At 40.8% G+C, this 15664-nt stretch overlaps 1 protein-coding gene across 1 annotated transcript in view; it reads right to left on the bottom strand.

Moving 5' to 3' along the window:
- Nucleotides 1–15664, bottom strand: part of snx29 (sorting nexin 29) — a 148465-nt gene that overhangs the window by 108189 nt on the left and 24612 nt on the right. Inside the window, exon 14 of the mRNA XM_084938170.1 lies at nucleotides 7628–7713. Coding sequence (XP_084794296.1) covers nucleotides 7628–7713 — 86 coding nt within the window. The remainder of the gene's footprint in view (nucleotides 1–7627; nucleotides 7714–15664) is intronic.

A 15664-nucleotide genomic window follows, 5' to 3' on the forward strand; every position in this document is an offset into this window, starting at 1 on the left:
GAGCTGCCGCCTGGCTTCTCTTCTGATGATCTGAAGCTCCGGCTGTACGTGTGGGCACAATTAAGTTCAATTCACATAGAGAATGACTCATCATTTGCGCTTTTTACGGTGGGCCTACTGGGACGCAAATAACTTTATAACATAAACCACACCAGTTACAACAGTTTCATATCCACCTACAGCCGCTAATGCACAGTTTAATTTAGTCTCCTCACACTAACGTCCGTATACACCACGTCTCACCTACACTCACACGGGGGGATATGATACTCAAAAAGACAATTAGCACAAATACGAGAGTATATTATGTAAATGTGCACACATATGCACAAAAAACACATAGCTAAACACAAATTTTCAAATTATGACTCCCCTCTTGTCACTGTGACCTGCTTTCCACACATTAACCCCCCCAAACACACTCAGCAGCTTATTTGTTAACAAGTAATCAAAGTCCACCTTCATATTAACACACACACACAAATCAAAAAGTTTGTACTAGCACGGCTTCACACTTTTATGCATACAGAAGGCAGGTTTATGCAGACAAACAAAAGCACAGGGCACACACACACACACACACACACAGCTGACAGCTCTCAGCAAGATGACCGACCTCCCCGGGGCCCTACAAGGGCAAAGTGTAGCACACACAGGGCCAGCGAATGCAGATCTATGTGTGTAATGAATAAGGCCAGGCAGCAGTGACAAATGCCTCTCATTCAGTCATTAGGCTGCTGGCTGTCAGAGGAAGGAGAAGGGAGCAAGGCACAGCAAGGGAAGCTTATTGGGTTTTAAATGGCCATGTAATCCATTTCCTTATTGGAGATGAATAAGCTGCTGTCCACGGTGGGTTTATTTATGGGCGAATTAAACACGTACGCAGAGACAGGCAAAACGTAGAATGAATCAAAGCGCCGGGATGCCATCCGTGTAAAATTCATGGAGGGAAAACACAGCTGACATGCAAAAATGAAAAAAAAAAAAAAAGAAGTCAAAAATGAGGAGGTGTAGGGGATTGGACAGAAGGGGCTGTAGAAAAGTAGGAATCATTATATTGCAGTTGCAGAGGTGGGCTGGAGGATTGTAGGAGTCACGCTGCAAATATTTTTGAATCATGAAGGGAATCATTGTGCTTTACTTTTGTTTCTGCCATGTGTATACTATTATATGCATTTTATTGTATTCTATATATTCTTATGTCAAACTTTGTCATGAATAAAAAGCGTGTTCTCCCATCTGGTCTCTACTTTTTAAATTTTCATTTATTGTCTGCTATACCTGCAAATAGATCGGCAAGTCGGTGTTCTGGGAATCCATCCTACCTGACAAACCATCCTACCCGTTGTTTCTATGCATGCGCACAACAACCTTTGAGAATATGAGCTAGAAACATACTCTGATGGGCAAAGTTAAGTGGCAAACCGTCATACCCTACCTACTTAAATTTGTGCTGGAATTACTTTGTGACAGCAGAAATGTGCATAAATTACTTACGGTAGGACGTTTTGCCAAAGTAGGATGGTTTGTCAGAACACCGGGTTCAATAATCTTGAAGACACACCTCTTGCACCAAGCTTCACCTACCAACTGTTAAGACTAGCCAGCCAATCAGAAAAGAGCTGGCTTAAAGAGAGCTAAAGAAGGTAACTCCTTCACGTTTTTAAGTCCCAATACGTCCGGCATAAACCTAACATAGCAGTTCCATGATTTCAACCAGGAAATCCTGAAGAAGAATATCTGGATATCGGTTCATGTCCTAAAGCTTAAGCACACTTGAGTTATGCAGAAAGACAATGAGATAAGCAGACAAGTATGATGCTTCAGCGCGACCTTAGAATGGCTCAAAAACCCTGCAGTGTGGCTGAATTTTAAAAAAATCTTCAAAGAAGAGTGGGTCAAAATTCCAGTTCTTGCTGCCAAAGGTGGTACAGCCAGTTATTAGGTTTAACTGGCAATTATTTTCCCCACATAGAGGCAGGTAGGCTTGAATAGCTTTTTTTCCTTAATAAATGAAATCAGCCAGTTTCACTGGCCCACAGGGGACCATCAGTTATCTTAGTGGTGCTGAAACTCCCAGAATCCCCACATCTGCCCAGATTCATTTACTGCCCCCCCTCGGAGAAGCCGTTCCCTCAGGTAAAGGAGTCAGTCAAACATCAGCGAGTCGACCAGGCATAAAACCTCCACCTGGGACAATGAAACAATATCGCACGTCAAGTGAGAAAGCATCCATTTTCCAGGAAATGTAAAGTTTTTGTAATTCAGTCAAGCCCCTGATTTCATCATGTGACTTCAAACCACAGCAATCCATCACAGTGCCAGCATTAACTCACTATTTTTCACCCACTCACTACAGTTAAGAAAACAGACTGCCACCACCAGAGCTTTCTTTTTGAAGTCACCTGTATAGTTGGAGAGAAGAGCCACATGCTTTAATAAAGACTAGCTTGACAATAGTTTATGAGATATGTCAGTGTGCATTACAGTATTTTTGGCATTTTGTTGTGCGTTTGCCACAATGACAATAAAATGATTCTGATCCTGATATGTTCCACGATGCAGGTCACTGCACTGCCTGCTGCCTGTAGCAGAGAAATTCAGAACAAATGTACTCAAAACCAAACTAGATATGCTCGAGTCAAATCAGTTCTGAGTAACCTAGATGCATCACATTCCCCAAGTAAGGCCACAAACAAATAGATTGTAATTGGGTCAGTTTAATGGGGTTGAGTAGCGTCCCACTGTATTGGTCTGGGTATTAGATTACCCTAAGAGGATCCGAATATACTTGCCCTTAGCTTAAAGTGTGTATGGCATCATAACCGTCGCCAGCAGCATCTCTCCGTTTGGTTGGCTTCACTTTCAAGCAGGTCCTTTTATCCCTGACTCTATTCACATCCAATCTGACTAATCCCTTTCCCTTTCATTTTGGATCTCTATATTCACGCAGGTCAGATTCAGATACGTTACAGTGACTCAAGAAGGTGACGCTAAAACTACAGTGAAAGAATGAATTTGGGGTTTTTGCATATCTTACAAATGTCTTAAAGCCAAAGCAAAAACTGGCTTTCAATCTCACTACTGTAAATATATTATTTGAAAATCACTGCAAGACATCAACCTGCAATCTCTGCACAAGAGATATTCAAGACCCGGAGACCAGGGCGCTAGAAGCTGTTTGGGCCATTAAATGAATGTTTACTGCAGGTCGAAGTATTCTTATAGCTTTTGTCACACTTTCTGACTTATTCTTTCAGCTGGTAATCTTCAAAAATGTTCTGAACAAATAAAAACCTTTTACTAAAATCAGTAAAAAGGTTTAACTTGGAATTTTAATTCAAGGTCAAAAAGTAGGAGACTTTAGTGCTCTCCATTTTAGGATTATGCTGCCGTACATTAGCCCAGAGATCAATGAAAAGGTTTGAAATAGTTTGAGGCTGGCAGTAAAAATAAATAAAGAAGTAAATCTCCCTCCGCTGAGAATCTAAATCTCTCATTGATGCTCGTCAGGGAAAGTTTTTTTTTCCCCTCTTTTCCCTCACCTGCGTAACGCCCGCGAGAAATAGATTTAGACCTCAAATGTTCATTCACTGGGAGAACTTCCAGGAATGAATGGTAGTGATTGGTCATTAGACTGTATTTTTATACATTTATAGAGCTGTTACGGAAACACAACCTCTCTGACACATATTAGAGAGGTTCAGCATCACTACAAATGGTGATGAACCCGATAATGTTAGTAGTAAACCATGTTCTTGACACTAAAAAAATCCAGGGATAAACCAGAAGTGAACCTCATCAAGCCCCAAATCCTGCAAGTAACGTCCACAGAATGACAAAAACTAACCAAAGGAAAATTTCCACCACAAAACATTGAAGCAAAGGGAAAAACAAGGAGAAAGGTCAGACTATCCTTACAAAAAAGTGGGAATGAAATGAAAGCAGGAAGTAAACCCAACATAACATAAGTCAGTGATGAATTAAAACAGGAGCTTTTTCTCTTGTGCACAAGTATGTCTAGTATATCTACCACTTATGCAACATGTGCATATATTCAAACAGCATTCATGCATGTGAAATGATTTGCAATCAACACTCTGTAATAAAATCGCACTGCTCCTTCATATCCAAGTATAAGTGGTGTGGGGATATCCCCCCAAACAAACAGGGACAGATAGCATCACACATGGAAACAACAATTATCGCTTCTCTGAAACAAAAGGAAAGGAAAACCATCTTTTGTGGGATGTCAGTGGGTCTGACAGCGCCTGAGGAGCATTTGAGAGATCAAGTCTGCTTCGCTATCATTAGACAGGAGGGGTTTCAAAAACGCAGCACACTGATCAGGGGGAAACATGCTGACAGCTCATAAAAAAAGGGGGTGCTTGTGTATCAATTGAAACCCCCCAGCAGCCGTGATTTTCTGCTCCCCTTAAACTCCTCGCACGTTATTTTGCCTCCTTCATTCCCAACACACAACGGCAGGCTCTGGTAGTCGACATCAAAGCACGATGGAACGAGGCGCATCATTAGCAGGAGAAGACAGAGGCAAGGGAGGATGAAATCATTTAGACGCCGCTGCGGAGGGGGAATTACTATGCCTGTCGGGACGACGGAGGTGTGAATGGAGCGAGCGGGAGTGTGGATGGGTGGAAAGGAGAGAGAAATAGTACAAACGACAAGAAACTGAAAAGTCAACACGAGCAGGTAAGGTAATGAGTGGCGGCAAAACAAGAAGAGTGCAAAAGAAACAAGAGGAAGCCACAAAGTGAGGAGGAAACGCAGATTGAGAAACTGCAGCGGGTGAGGGCTATTTCCTGATAATGCACACGCGTGAGGAAATCACCATTGCTCTTTCCAATCATCTCTCATCGTACGGTTCCTCCCCGCCATGGTCTCCAGTGTCAGCCGCTCAGGCGGCCGTGTTTGACAGGCTGAACACAGTAATTGCAGGAACCAGAAAGATGAAATGTGAACTGTTGTGATGTTTTAAACATGACTCTGTTGTAGGCTGAACTCGCACAGGTCTGGGCCTGCTTAACAACCGCAGACTCTCAATGATCATCAGTTGAATTCTTCTGAATAGAAGCATCTTTTTCGTAATTAATATAAAACGAGTTTTTAAAAACCATCAGATTTTTTTTATTGCAATTGAGATTAAAACTGCATGATAAGAAAAACAAAATCCAGTTTCATGCAGGGGTCATTCCATCCAAAATCAGCCAATATTTAGAACATTAGATCAAAAACTTATGGTGCAAAGCCTGAACATGAGTGCTGTGAAATTTTAGCTTCATATTTCAAATAGTTTTCAAGATCCATTTTTTTTTAAGTGATTTATCGACCGACTTTCAGGCATTTTATTCACACACTGAAATCTGAGGCAATGTTTGAACATGAATATCTCAAAGATTATCAGAGATAAAAGCCTGAAAATTTTCGCTGCTGTTTCATACCTTAAAAATGAAACAGGCTCTGTAATTTGGAACAGATAAAACAGGCAACTAGTGACAATTTCTACATGATAAATAGCAGAATTATACACTACTGTAAACAAAAGCATGTAGAACACTATCGTGGGATTAGTCACAAAAATGAAAAAATCCCATTTTTATTTAAATTTCATGCTGGATTGAACAAATATGACAAGTTGAAACACACAAAAAATATCAGTGTATCCCATTCGCTTCCACTTCCTTTATCAGGGTCGCGGGGGGCTGGAGCCTATCCCAGCTGTCATATGGCGAGAGGCGGGGCACACCCTGAGCAAGTCACCAGTCCATCACAGGGCTAACACATAGACTCAGACAACCATTCGTACTCACATTCACTCCTGCATTCACACCTACTCCCAATAAGTGCATGTCTTTGGACTGTGAGCGGATCGGAGAGAATATAACTTAGAAAATAATGTTGTTAAATATGTTCATATATTTTATTTTAGAGACCTGAGTCAATTATTTTTAGAATATTTACTGCTCCAATTTGCACAAAAATTGTATAGTCCAAAGTTTAAATATGCAATATACAATGATTGCCTCAGTCTGTGACCACGATCCCGAGGTGGAAGTGTTTATTTTGTGACTGGATGGCGAGCGGGTGCTGGTGGTTCCTTGCTAATGCGAAGTCAAATTGGTTTCAAAGAGGTATACGGTGCTGCCCCAAAAACCTCTTTGCAATTTCTTTGGCTGCTAGCAGGTTTCCATGGTCACCCATAGTTTGCATGGAGGAGTTTCCAAACCTGTAATGAAACTCTGACACAAACAAAAGGGCAAAGTTCGCCTTCAAAGTAAAAGCTGCCCCTTTGAAATGTGTTGCTTTCGGTGGAAGGCCACACGTTTTAGTCTGAAGGCCACCCTTTTTTTCCAGTTTCAAGTGTCTACAGTTCACAGAATAAAAGGCAGATTCAACATATTCATGAATCAAACAGTTTATTATTGCTAAGGACAGACGACCTTTAACTAGTTAATAACCCTCCAGTTTTAAAATAATAATAATGGATTGGATTTATATAGCGCTTTTCAAGGCACCCAAAGCGCTTTACAATGCCACTATTCATTCACTCTCGCATTCACACACTGGTGGAGGCAAGCTACGGTTGTAGCCACAGCTGCCCTGGGGCAGACTGACAGAAGCGAGGCTGCCATATCGCGCCATCGGCCCCTCTGGCCAAGTCATATGATAGCCTCAATGTTAATTAAATATAATGCAAAGTTAAGCCTTTTTATGTTTTAGTCAAGGTGCTGAGGCTGAGGCACACTATGGCTGATTTATCACCCATGATTACATCATTGCTCACAGACAAACTTTGACCTTTCCGTGTATCGTTGGGCCTAACTGTCCATCTGGTCATTGGACTTTATAGTGCGGATGCTGACATGTTTTATCACTGATATAAATAATTAAAAAGACCCACATTTTAATACAAATTGAATTTTCCTCAAAATAAAGATAATATATTCATCTAGGCTCAGGTTTCGTGTTGGTGATAGTGTAGAGTAGACGCTGTAGTGCATTATTAGAAGTTAAGAAAAACATCATAAAACATGAATTTAATAGGGAAAAGATGCACCAAACAAAAGCACAAAAAACCCAATGAACCCTCTGGGTTTTAAAGATAACCACTCCCCATTTTATCCCATAGATTGCAATTGACCTAATATATGGCCCTCTGTTATCTGCAGTGTTCATTTTATTTGCATTTGACACAACAGAGGCTTATCTTGCTAGTTTTCACACAAAGCCTCGCTAACATCCCTCTGCAACACAAAAACAAAGTCAGAGATATCGAATATTTTCAAAAACTAAAACTCTGGATAAATGAAAGTGAGCAGGACTGAGAGGGAAACCGGCTCTCTCTGTCTGACAGGGTCTCGTACTGTAAAAATAGAGGGTAGGCATCAGAGCCCCTGAGAAAAGCACCAGAACTGATCTGGCATATGAAAGAAAACCGATGACCTTATTTTTCGCTGTTTGCATCCATGAGCGCTGCTGTTTGAGAGCAAAATAGATGGACTGGGACGCTGATACGAAATCTAATTTCAGCTCATAATGATGCACGGAGAGAGCGCGCACACGTGTGTGTGAGTGTGTGTGCGTGCGTGCGTGCGTGCGTGTATTTTACCGTCATTGCCTTGGCTTCCTTCTCTCTTCAGCATCTGTACCGCCCCCACATATTTCTTCAGCTGGACCTTCAGGACCTCATTCTCCCTGCACAAACAGACACACAAAGCTTAAACAGAAGAAAACAGAGGGCTAAAACAAGAAGGTTATAGCTACAACGCATTGTATGCAGGTCGTTTTCAATGCCAAATATCCTTAGTGTCATTAAGTAAGGACACTTAAAGATAACGTACTGATTAATGGAGAGCTAGGATGGCAATATTAGTGCAAAAATATACAGCGTATGACCGGAAGGTTCTCTGACAAAGTTTCTAGAAATTGTTTTTTCCTCTGGTTTGAGCTGGGCCCTTTAGTTCCCATTAAGGGAAACATTAATGATACAGCGTATAGTGATATTTTAGATAATGTGCGCTTCCAATAGTGTGACAATAATTTGGTGGGAAATGTCCCTTAGCGTTTCAATATGAGCTCTTCCTCACAATGCAAATGTACATGAATTTAATAAACTTCTAATGTTCTCATTCAAATATCTGATGGATCGTCTTGGCTTTAGCTCCAGTCTGACTCTGCATGGCGTGATTTGAATGCAATCATATGGAAATCTTTTCACTCATGCAGAAATGATCATTCTGGAGCAAATTAAAAAATTATCAGACTAATTACTGCAAAGGTACTTGATGTAAAAGAGAAAAGAGATCGTGTGTCTCGAGCTCATGAATGTCAGTTCTGAATTTTTTATTTCCTCTTCTAATATTTACTCTCTATCCAGACAAAGCAATACAGTTTGGTGCTTTACTATCTCCCAAATGAGAAAGAAGCCAGGCTGGCCTTGAGGCCTCTCTACAGACTGAAATAGAAGATACCTGAGAAGAAAACACGAGGTCAAATACAGGGTCAGATCAGTGCACTGCAGTAAAGCTAGTAAAACTAGGCATGGCCTTTTCAAACCTCCCCAAAACAGTGAGACCCCAACAAATAAAGAGACCTACTTTTCCCACCCTTCACAATTGTTATAGCTTACAATTCCATCAAACAGCTGCACTGCAAGCTTTGTGCCATCTTTTAGAAACGCAGTTACTTGTAAATTTGGCGAGAATCCACTGTTACCTGGAGAAAAGAAACAACTTCAGCTGTTTCCAAATTACAGGCACATGTAATCGTACTGCTTGACTATCCCACACAGATCCAGCACCAGTGGGATAAACCGGAACACTAGTTATAGGTATATCAGGGCCTCTGATAGCTCGGAGATGCATCTTAAGAGCCCTTGAAAATGTAAACGCACATGTTGTACTGTGACTGAGGACACATGCACAAAGACGCGGTGACAAAGAAAGGGACTGAGAGACAGACGCAGTCTCCTTACAAGCCGTAACCGGCTGAGCATCGTCGACTTTGGGGAAGAAATCAATCAGAACTGGAAGTGCGGCTTTATGCCCTTGGCAGTTACATCCAACAGTCTTTGTCTTGCACCGCCGTCGCGCCCCCACACCGCCACCCAAACCCTCATTCTCCACGGGTGATGTTTGGTGCCCTGCTTATCAGCCCTCATTCACAACCAACAAAAGAGGGACCTCTGGGGAAACTTCCTGAAATCCACATGACGAGCTCTCAGTGGAGCCGTCCACACGGTTATCAGAACAACCCGCAGCCCAGATGCTTTTTCAGCCTGATTTAATTATAGCTAATACACACCGCCTGCTTTACAGAGTGTGTGTGTAGCGGGTTGGACAGATACGCAGATAGAACAGAGGAATCATTTTACTGATAAAAGGCCTTGTGTCTGCAGGATTTGACATAATGTGAGACACGTGAAGCTCAGGTTAAAGTGTTCTTCTATTACGAACTCAATGAATTTGGCTCTTTTACTTGCCGTCTGTCACGATGACGTGTTAGAAATTGTTTTTTCACCCTTCTACGCGCACACAGCCTCTGCTCACTTGGTGGTTTCATCCTCCTAATCAATAGTCTCATTTTAAGACCACACAAAATGTGTAAGGAGGTGGGGCTCTAAAAGCCTTAGCAGCTCTATTATCTTCATCTCTACGAAGCATCTTTGTCCTCAGATTCTGTTAACATTCACAACAGTGCACTGCATTCCCAGAAGCCAACGTTGCCAGATTACACTGCCATCAAGACCTTCAGTGGGTGCCTTTAAAGTCACCTAATCATCGTAAAAGTAGTTTAGTGTTCTGTTTTATTAAGAAACCCGGCTCCACGTAAGAGATAATGTTATCTCTATAATAAGATATCTGCACATCTGCAGGCCAGGGGGGGAAGCTTTCTGGCTTGTCATCTATTGATCAATCATGCTGCAGGCTTTGATTGCATGTAGGTGAACAGTCTGAGTTTAGAGGAAAAGAGAAATTAAATTTGCTCAAACTTTTTTGTTTGTTTTTTTATAAATAATAACCCACGAATGGAGCAGGAAATCATGGCCCTTAAAAATTAGCTGTGGCCTTCAGAAGCAGTTAAGTATACAAGCTAATGGACTGCAGATGAGATTGCAGTATTGACTTACAAAAAGACATGGCCACTTTATAAAACCCCTAATCACAGAGCTTGCCAAACAACTAGAAATTCATAATAGAGTTTAACCAGTGTCACTATCTGGAAGCGACAAGAAAATGGTTCTTTTCTTTGTTCTTTTTTAAATGTTTACTCAGGAAACCCTAAGTTAAGTTTATCGACAGAGAAGTGGTGAATAAGTGAAGAAAAACGAGGAAGAGCCCTACATAACTGGGGCCCATTTACTACTATTGTCACTGTAATTTTATTCAATTACATTTGAAAAACTATAAATAATATACGGTGGCTCTGAGAGGTCAAATGCACTGCAAGTTAAAGAAATCACCAGAACAGATAATGAGAAGTGACAGAAACCAAAACATGTGAAGGACTCTGGGACACTTTAAAGAAGCAGACGATTCGTCGGTGCTGGGCAGGTAATGTTTATTTTAACTGCATGATTCATATTATACTACAGATACAAGTTTGCTATTAGCAAGTGTTCCACAGCTGTTCCGTCATGTTGTTGTTTCCCCAAAACACTTCTTATTTTAAAAAAAACACACTTTTTGTGAGTTTTTGCAACATTTTTTGTACCATTTCCATTTTGTTTTGCACTTTTAAAACTTTTTGTTTTTGTTTTAAAGTTGCGTTTGACCTCTCAGGGCCACCGTAATAACACCCATCTAACAGACTACAGAAAGCTTACTAAATAACTGTATAAAATATTAATATTTTTTCCAATAGGTGTTTTATAATTAGATGCCAGTTTGCATGTTTTCTGACAAAGAAAGAATTTATCCAGGTTTTTCTTTTCTTTTTTTTGTTGTTGTTGTTGTTGTTGTTGTTGTAGCCAAAAATACCACAAGAAAAAAAAGGTTTTAGCTTCTCGGTCATGTAAAATGTAATCAGACAGGCACCAGACAGCAGACAGACAAAGCCCATCGTACTCAGCAGTGAAGAATTTAGCAGGTACAAATTGAGATCTTACCCGGAGGAGTCGATGGCGACAACAGAGCACAAAGTGTGAGTGTTTAGCAGGAGCCTCGTTACTGTTATTAAATACACCTGTGCTTTTCTGCCAGGTATGTAATACAGGTGTAGTAACAAAGGTTAATCAGGCTGCTTGCTCTCTTGCTTTCTTATGACTACATTAAACAATGCTTTTATGGGCGATCGTGGCTCAAGAGTTGGGAGTTCGCCTTGTAATCGGAAGGTTGCCGGTTCGAGCCCTGGCTTGGACAGTCTCGGTCGTTGTGTCCTTGGGCAATACACTTCACCCGTTGCCTACTGGTGGTGGTCAGAGGGCCCGGTGGCGCCAGTGTCCGGCAGCCTCGCCGCTGTCAGTGCGCCCCAGGGTGGCTGTGGCTACAATGTAGCTTGCCATCACCAGTGTGTGAATGTGTGTGTGAATGGGTGAATGACTGGATGTGTAAAGTGCTTTGGGGTCCTCAGGGACTAGTAAAGCGCTATACAAATACAGGCCATTTACCATTTATTACTCGTTGCATTATTATTATTGGTGTTATATAAAACACAATACTGGGAAATTATTTTCCCAAAGAAAAAAATCCAAACTGACGAAGTATTGATTTCAAGCCTCGACTATCTTCAGCAGGTGCCGTCGCTGCCTGTCATCTACTGTGAGCCTTTTCAAATCTCCACCGTCATTCTGCTTTTTTTATACCATTTAAATTATTATGCACTCACAATCATTTCAACAGTTGTTATTGCAAGCTGTCAATAGAAAATAATAACCAGATGCCTGTCAGCTATTCAAGAATAAAATAAATAAAAAGAAACACACACACAGTTTTGTTTGTTCTCGAACAGCCGTTCCGAAAAATCATTCGGCAAGATTTGTCTGCTCTGAATAAACGATTCTTTGAACAAACAATACTTAGCGCGCTTGAAATTGAATTCCTTTCTCAGGTTACAACAGCACGATAATGAACACATTTTGCTGAATTATTGATCACTCTGATACAAGTAAAACACTTTGTGCCGGTGTAATGTGCTTGCTTTTGGAAAACAATGCCTGGGCCGGGAAAAGCAAACAATCTTTCAACGGGATAAAATGTCACCTTGGTAAATACACTGCATCTGTCAACCTCAGCTGTGCTCTCCGCTGACAAGGAATTGTTGGTAATCAAGTGCATCAAGCCAGCTTGGAATTATTTGGCTCAGGTTTTGGGGACTGATTCGAATTGCTGATTAATTAAACTTGAGCGAACTGTGCAAAGTACACTGAAAGATGTGTACAACTCCCTCCATTAAGAGCTGAGCATGTCATTAGCTCGGTAACATATAAGATAATATAAGTGGCCTGGTGGGGAATTTAGGGGAACGTACCCAAGCACTTGATAACACAGCAGCTGTCAGCGTGAGCATGGTTCTGACCAAAGCCCCAATAACTGAACTATTTTCAACTGAGTATTTTCAAATCCAATTTCAGGGCAGAGGGATAAAACACAGCCCGGAGGTGTGATAAACACCCTAGGTGTCCAGTATTGTGTCTGCAGTGGAGCAGCTTCCCTCAGGTCGTACCACAGCTCAGCCTCCCACATGCAATAAAAAAATAATCCACCTGCTTAACACACAGCTCCTCTGTTTTTGCAAATACTTTTACATTTTTACTGGTTTATTTCATGTTGTTTCTAAGTGTTGCGCCCCCTCAGCTTGATCCTTCCATGCAGGGCAGCAACCACACACTGTATTTTAAATACCCACTAAGACTGAACTCGTTGACTTTTGGTTTGCAGGAACTTCCTCAATGCCTTCAGTGAGTCTATCAAAACAAACTCAGTTCAGCGCGCCAGATATGTTCAGAACCACAGGACGAGAATTAAATAATGGATACGGAACAAAATTAAACAACAAAGCCAGAAGGGAGGAACGCCACACAATTTCTCAATTCCAAAATTGAGAGCGATCCATTAAATTATCTGGTGCTTCTACTGGTGAGCAGGACGTGTAAACGTGACACATTCAAACTCATCTAAAACTCAAAGTGGGTTGTCTGCCTTGAGGGATGCTAAAGTTTTAAATTAGCGTGTTGAAAGTTAAGGACTCGGCATCTCTGTTAAATAAACTGCATCCTTCATCCAGCAGATATGGGACCAGCCACACACTGCTTTCTCATTAGGGGCAAACGTCTGCTCTAGAAACATTTAGTGTAAACGTCTGCTTAGAGGATAAGCCTATTAAGTACACTGGGCAGTAAAACTGTTGAAGTCATCTCATCTTCCTCAATGCGAGATAAGTAAGAAGGATAAACCGTGTGCGTGCAAAAGATTTAGAAAAAAGCAGGATTGTTTTGCGCGTGAAGGAAACAGCGGGGGGAAAGAAAAGCTACGTGGCTTAGAAACATTTAGAAAAGTATTTTATGTGCAAGTGAATGGGAGCGGGGAAAGAGCAAAAAACAGTGTGTGCTTAAGAGATAAAGAAATTATGAATATTTTGTTTAAAAGAAAGCAAAGAATGTGAAGTCTGAGAATGGGTTTTATATAATGCAAACACTGTAAGACACTGTTAGAGAGCCAGTAAAAAAAAAAAAAGGAGGGGGGGCTCTTATCTTCTCTTAGAGTACAAGCAAAAAAAAAAAAAAACTATCTGAAAAGGAAAGCTTAAACTCAAACTACATACAGTAATTACTTAAACTGAATAGATGCCCTGGAGTGATTTTTTTGTATTACATTTCCCCATCCCTCCGTTTATTGGTCTAAAGCCATCTTAATGTGCAATAAACACAGCATAAATTGGCTCTTCTTCAGGTACAGTCTGGCTCTGTTTGGAAGTAGTGAATTAGAGGTTTAAAGACGCCTTCAGAGATCAGCAGCTCAGTCGCTAGGTAATGCTCCTGAGTGCAATTTACTGCACTGCCATCTTTAAAAAAACATAAATAAAAAGCCCTTAAAGCATACATTCTCTCTCCTGACACACTTCTAGAGGCACATATATGCATTATACATATAGATAAATCCACGCAGAGGCACAGCATGGCTGTGGGGTGGAGGGCTGGGTTGTTAAAACTTCCGTTTGGGCAGAATGACATAACTGACTAAACACCCCCAACAAATAAACCGGGCAAACATCACAGCCACTTGCTCTGCCACTTTATTTTATTTATTTATTTTTTTAGAAAAGCCGTACCAGACTGCTTGGAGAAAGGCGGCTCTGCCAGCTAAGAAAAAGGCATCTGCTCTCGTTTCTTTTGCATGCGAGTGTGTGCGCGCACGTATGTGTCCGCCTGTCCAACCACCCCCTCTCCCTGTGACGAGGAACTGCTAGCTGGCCCGAGCCCACTCGACTGGCCACCTTCCCGTCTTCCTGCTGCGAGAGGCCTGCTTTCCGCTCTGCCAACTGTCGCATAAAGAGGGGGGCAAGAAATAGTTGAGGGGAAAGATTTTCTGTGTGTGCGCGTCTGTCTCACTATTCTCTGAGGAATGAGCTTGGGGGTTAGACATTTAGAGCAAGGTCAACTGGTGTGGGACATTGCTATTTAGCAACAGCTTTCTGGTGACTTAATGCCTTGTGTCATTAGAAATGAAGAAATGAATATTAATCACAGTATTAATTAATAATATTCCAATATGCATTGCCATTAGGGAGTCATCATATTGATAACAAATTCATATTACGGTGTAATAATGACGAGGATCATCTTAAGTGACAACAAAAACAAGAAGGCATCCAGATGGTAAGAGGAAAGGGCAACCAGTTTCAAACTGACTTTTTTGTTTGTTTGTTTTTGCCACAGTAGCTACTGCAGATAAAAGTCTGAAGCTTTTACTTTCGTTCTTATCATGAAGATAATTCAGGACCTGTAATTTGGGACAGATACATTTAAAAAATGCTTGAGTATTGGCTAGTTAAAATATCAAGTAAAAACTCGAGCACTATTGCAAAATCCCACACTTGAGTACAAATTAGCAAAAAAATTTTGCACTCTTTTGAAATATAACTATATGATATTTAGCACTCGTCACTAGTTGTTTTTTGCTATGTGAAGTTTCTTTTTTATTAAGGTGTACTCAAATATAACTAGTCAATGCACAGAGATTTTTTAATGTATCGGTCCCAAATTACAGGTCCTGATTCGTTTTGATCATAAGAAAGAGCAGTGAAAATTTCAGGTTTTTACCTTTAATGGTTTTTGAGACACTGATGTTCAAATATTGCCTCAGATTTTAATGTGCTGAAAGTAGGTCGATGGACCATATTTCTAAAAAGAATGTGTCCTGAAAAATATTTGATATATGAAGCTGAAATTTCACAGCACTCGTTATATAAATTCAACTTTTGGACCATAAAATTGTCGCAAATAAGAGAAGGTTGAGCATAAGGCCCATGTTGATTTCAGATGGAAGGACCCAATTATAAGAATCAGTCTAAACTCACTGGATGGTCACACCAAAAACTATGACTTTTATCTATTAGCTCCAATTTATATGAAGCAAAACATTTAAGATTTTACTTGCTACATGTGCAATATTCCTTCATAGGAAATCCAACAGGTGATGGAAATACA

This window comes from Perissodus microlepis, chromosome 8 (assembly GCF_051167445.1).
Source record: "Perissodus microlepis isolate ML-2025 ecotype Zambia chromosome 8, ASM5116744v1, whole genome shotgun sequence".
Lineage (NCBI taxonomy): Eukaryota > Metazoa > Chordata > Actinopteri > Cichliformes > Cichlidae > Perissodus > Perissodus microlepis.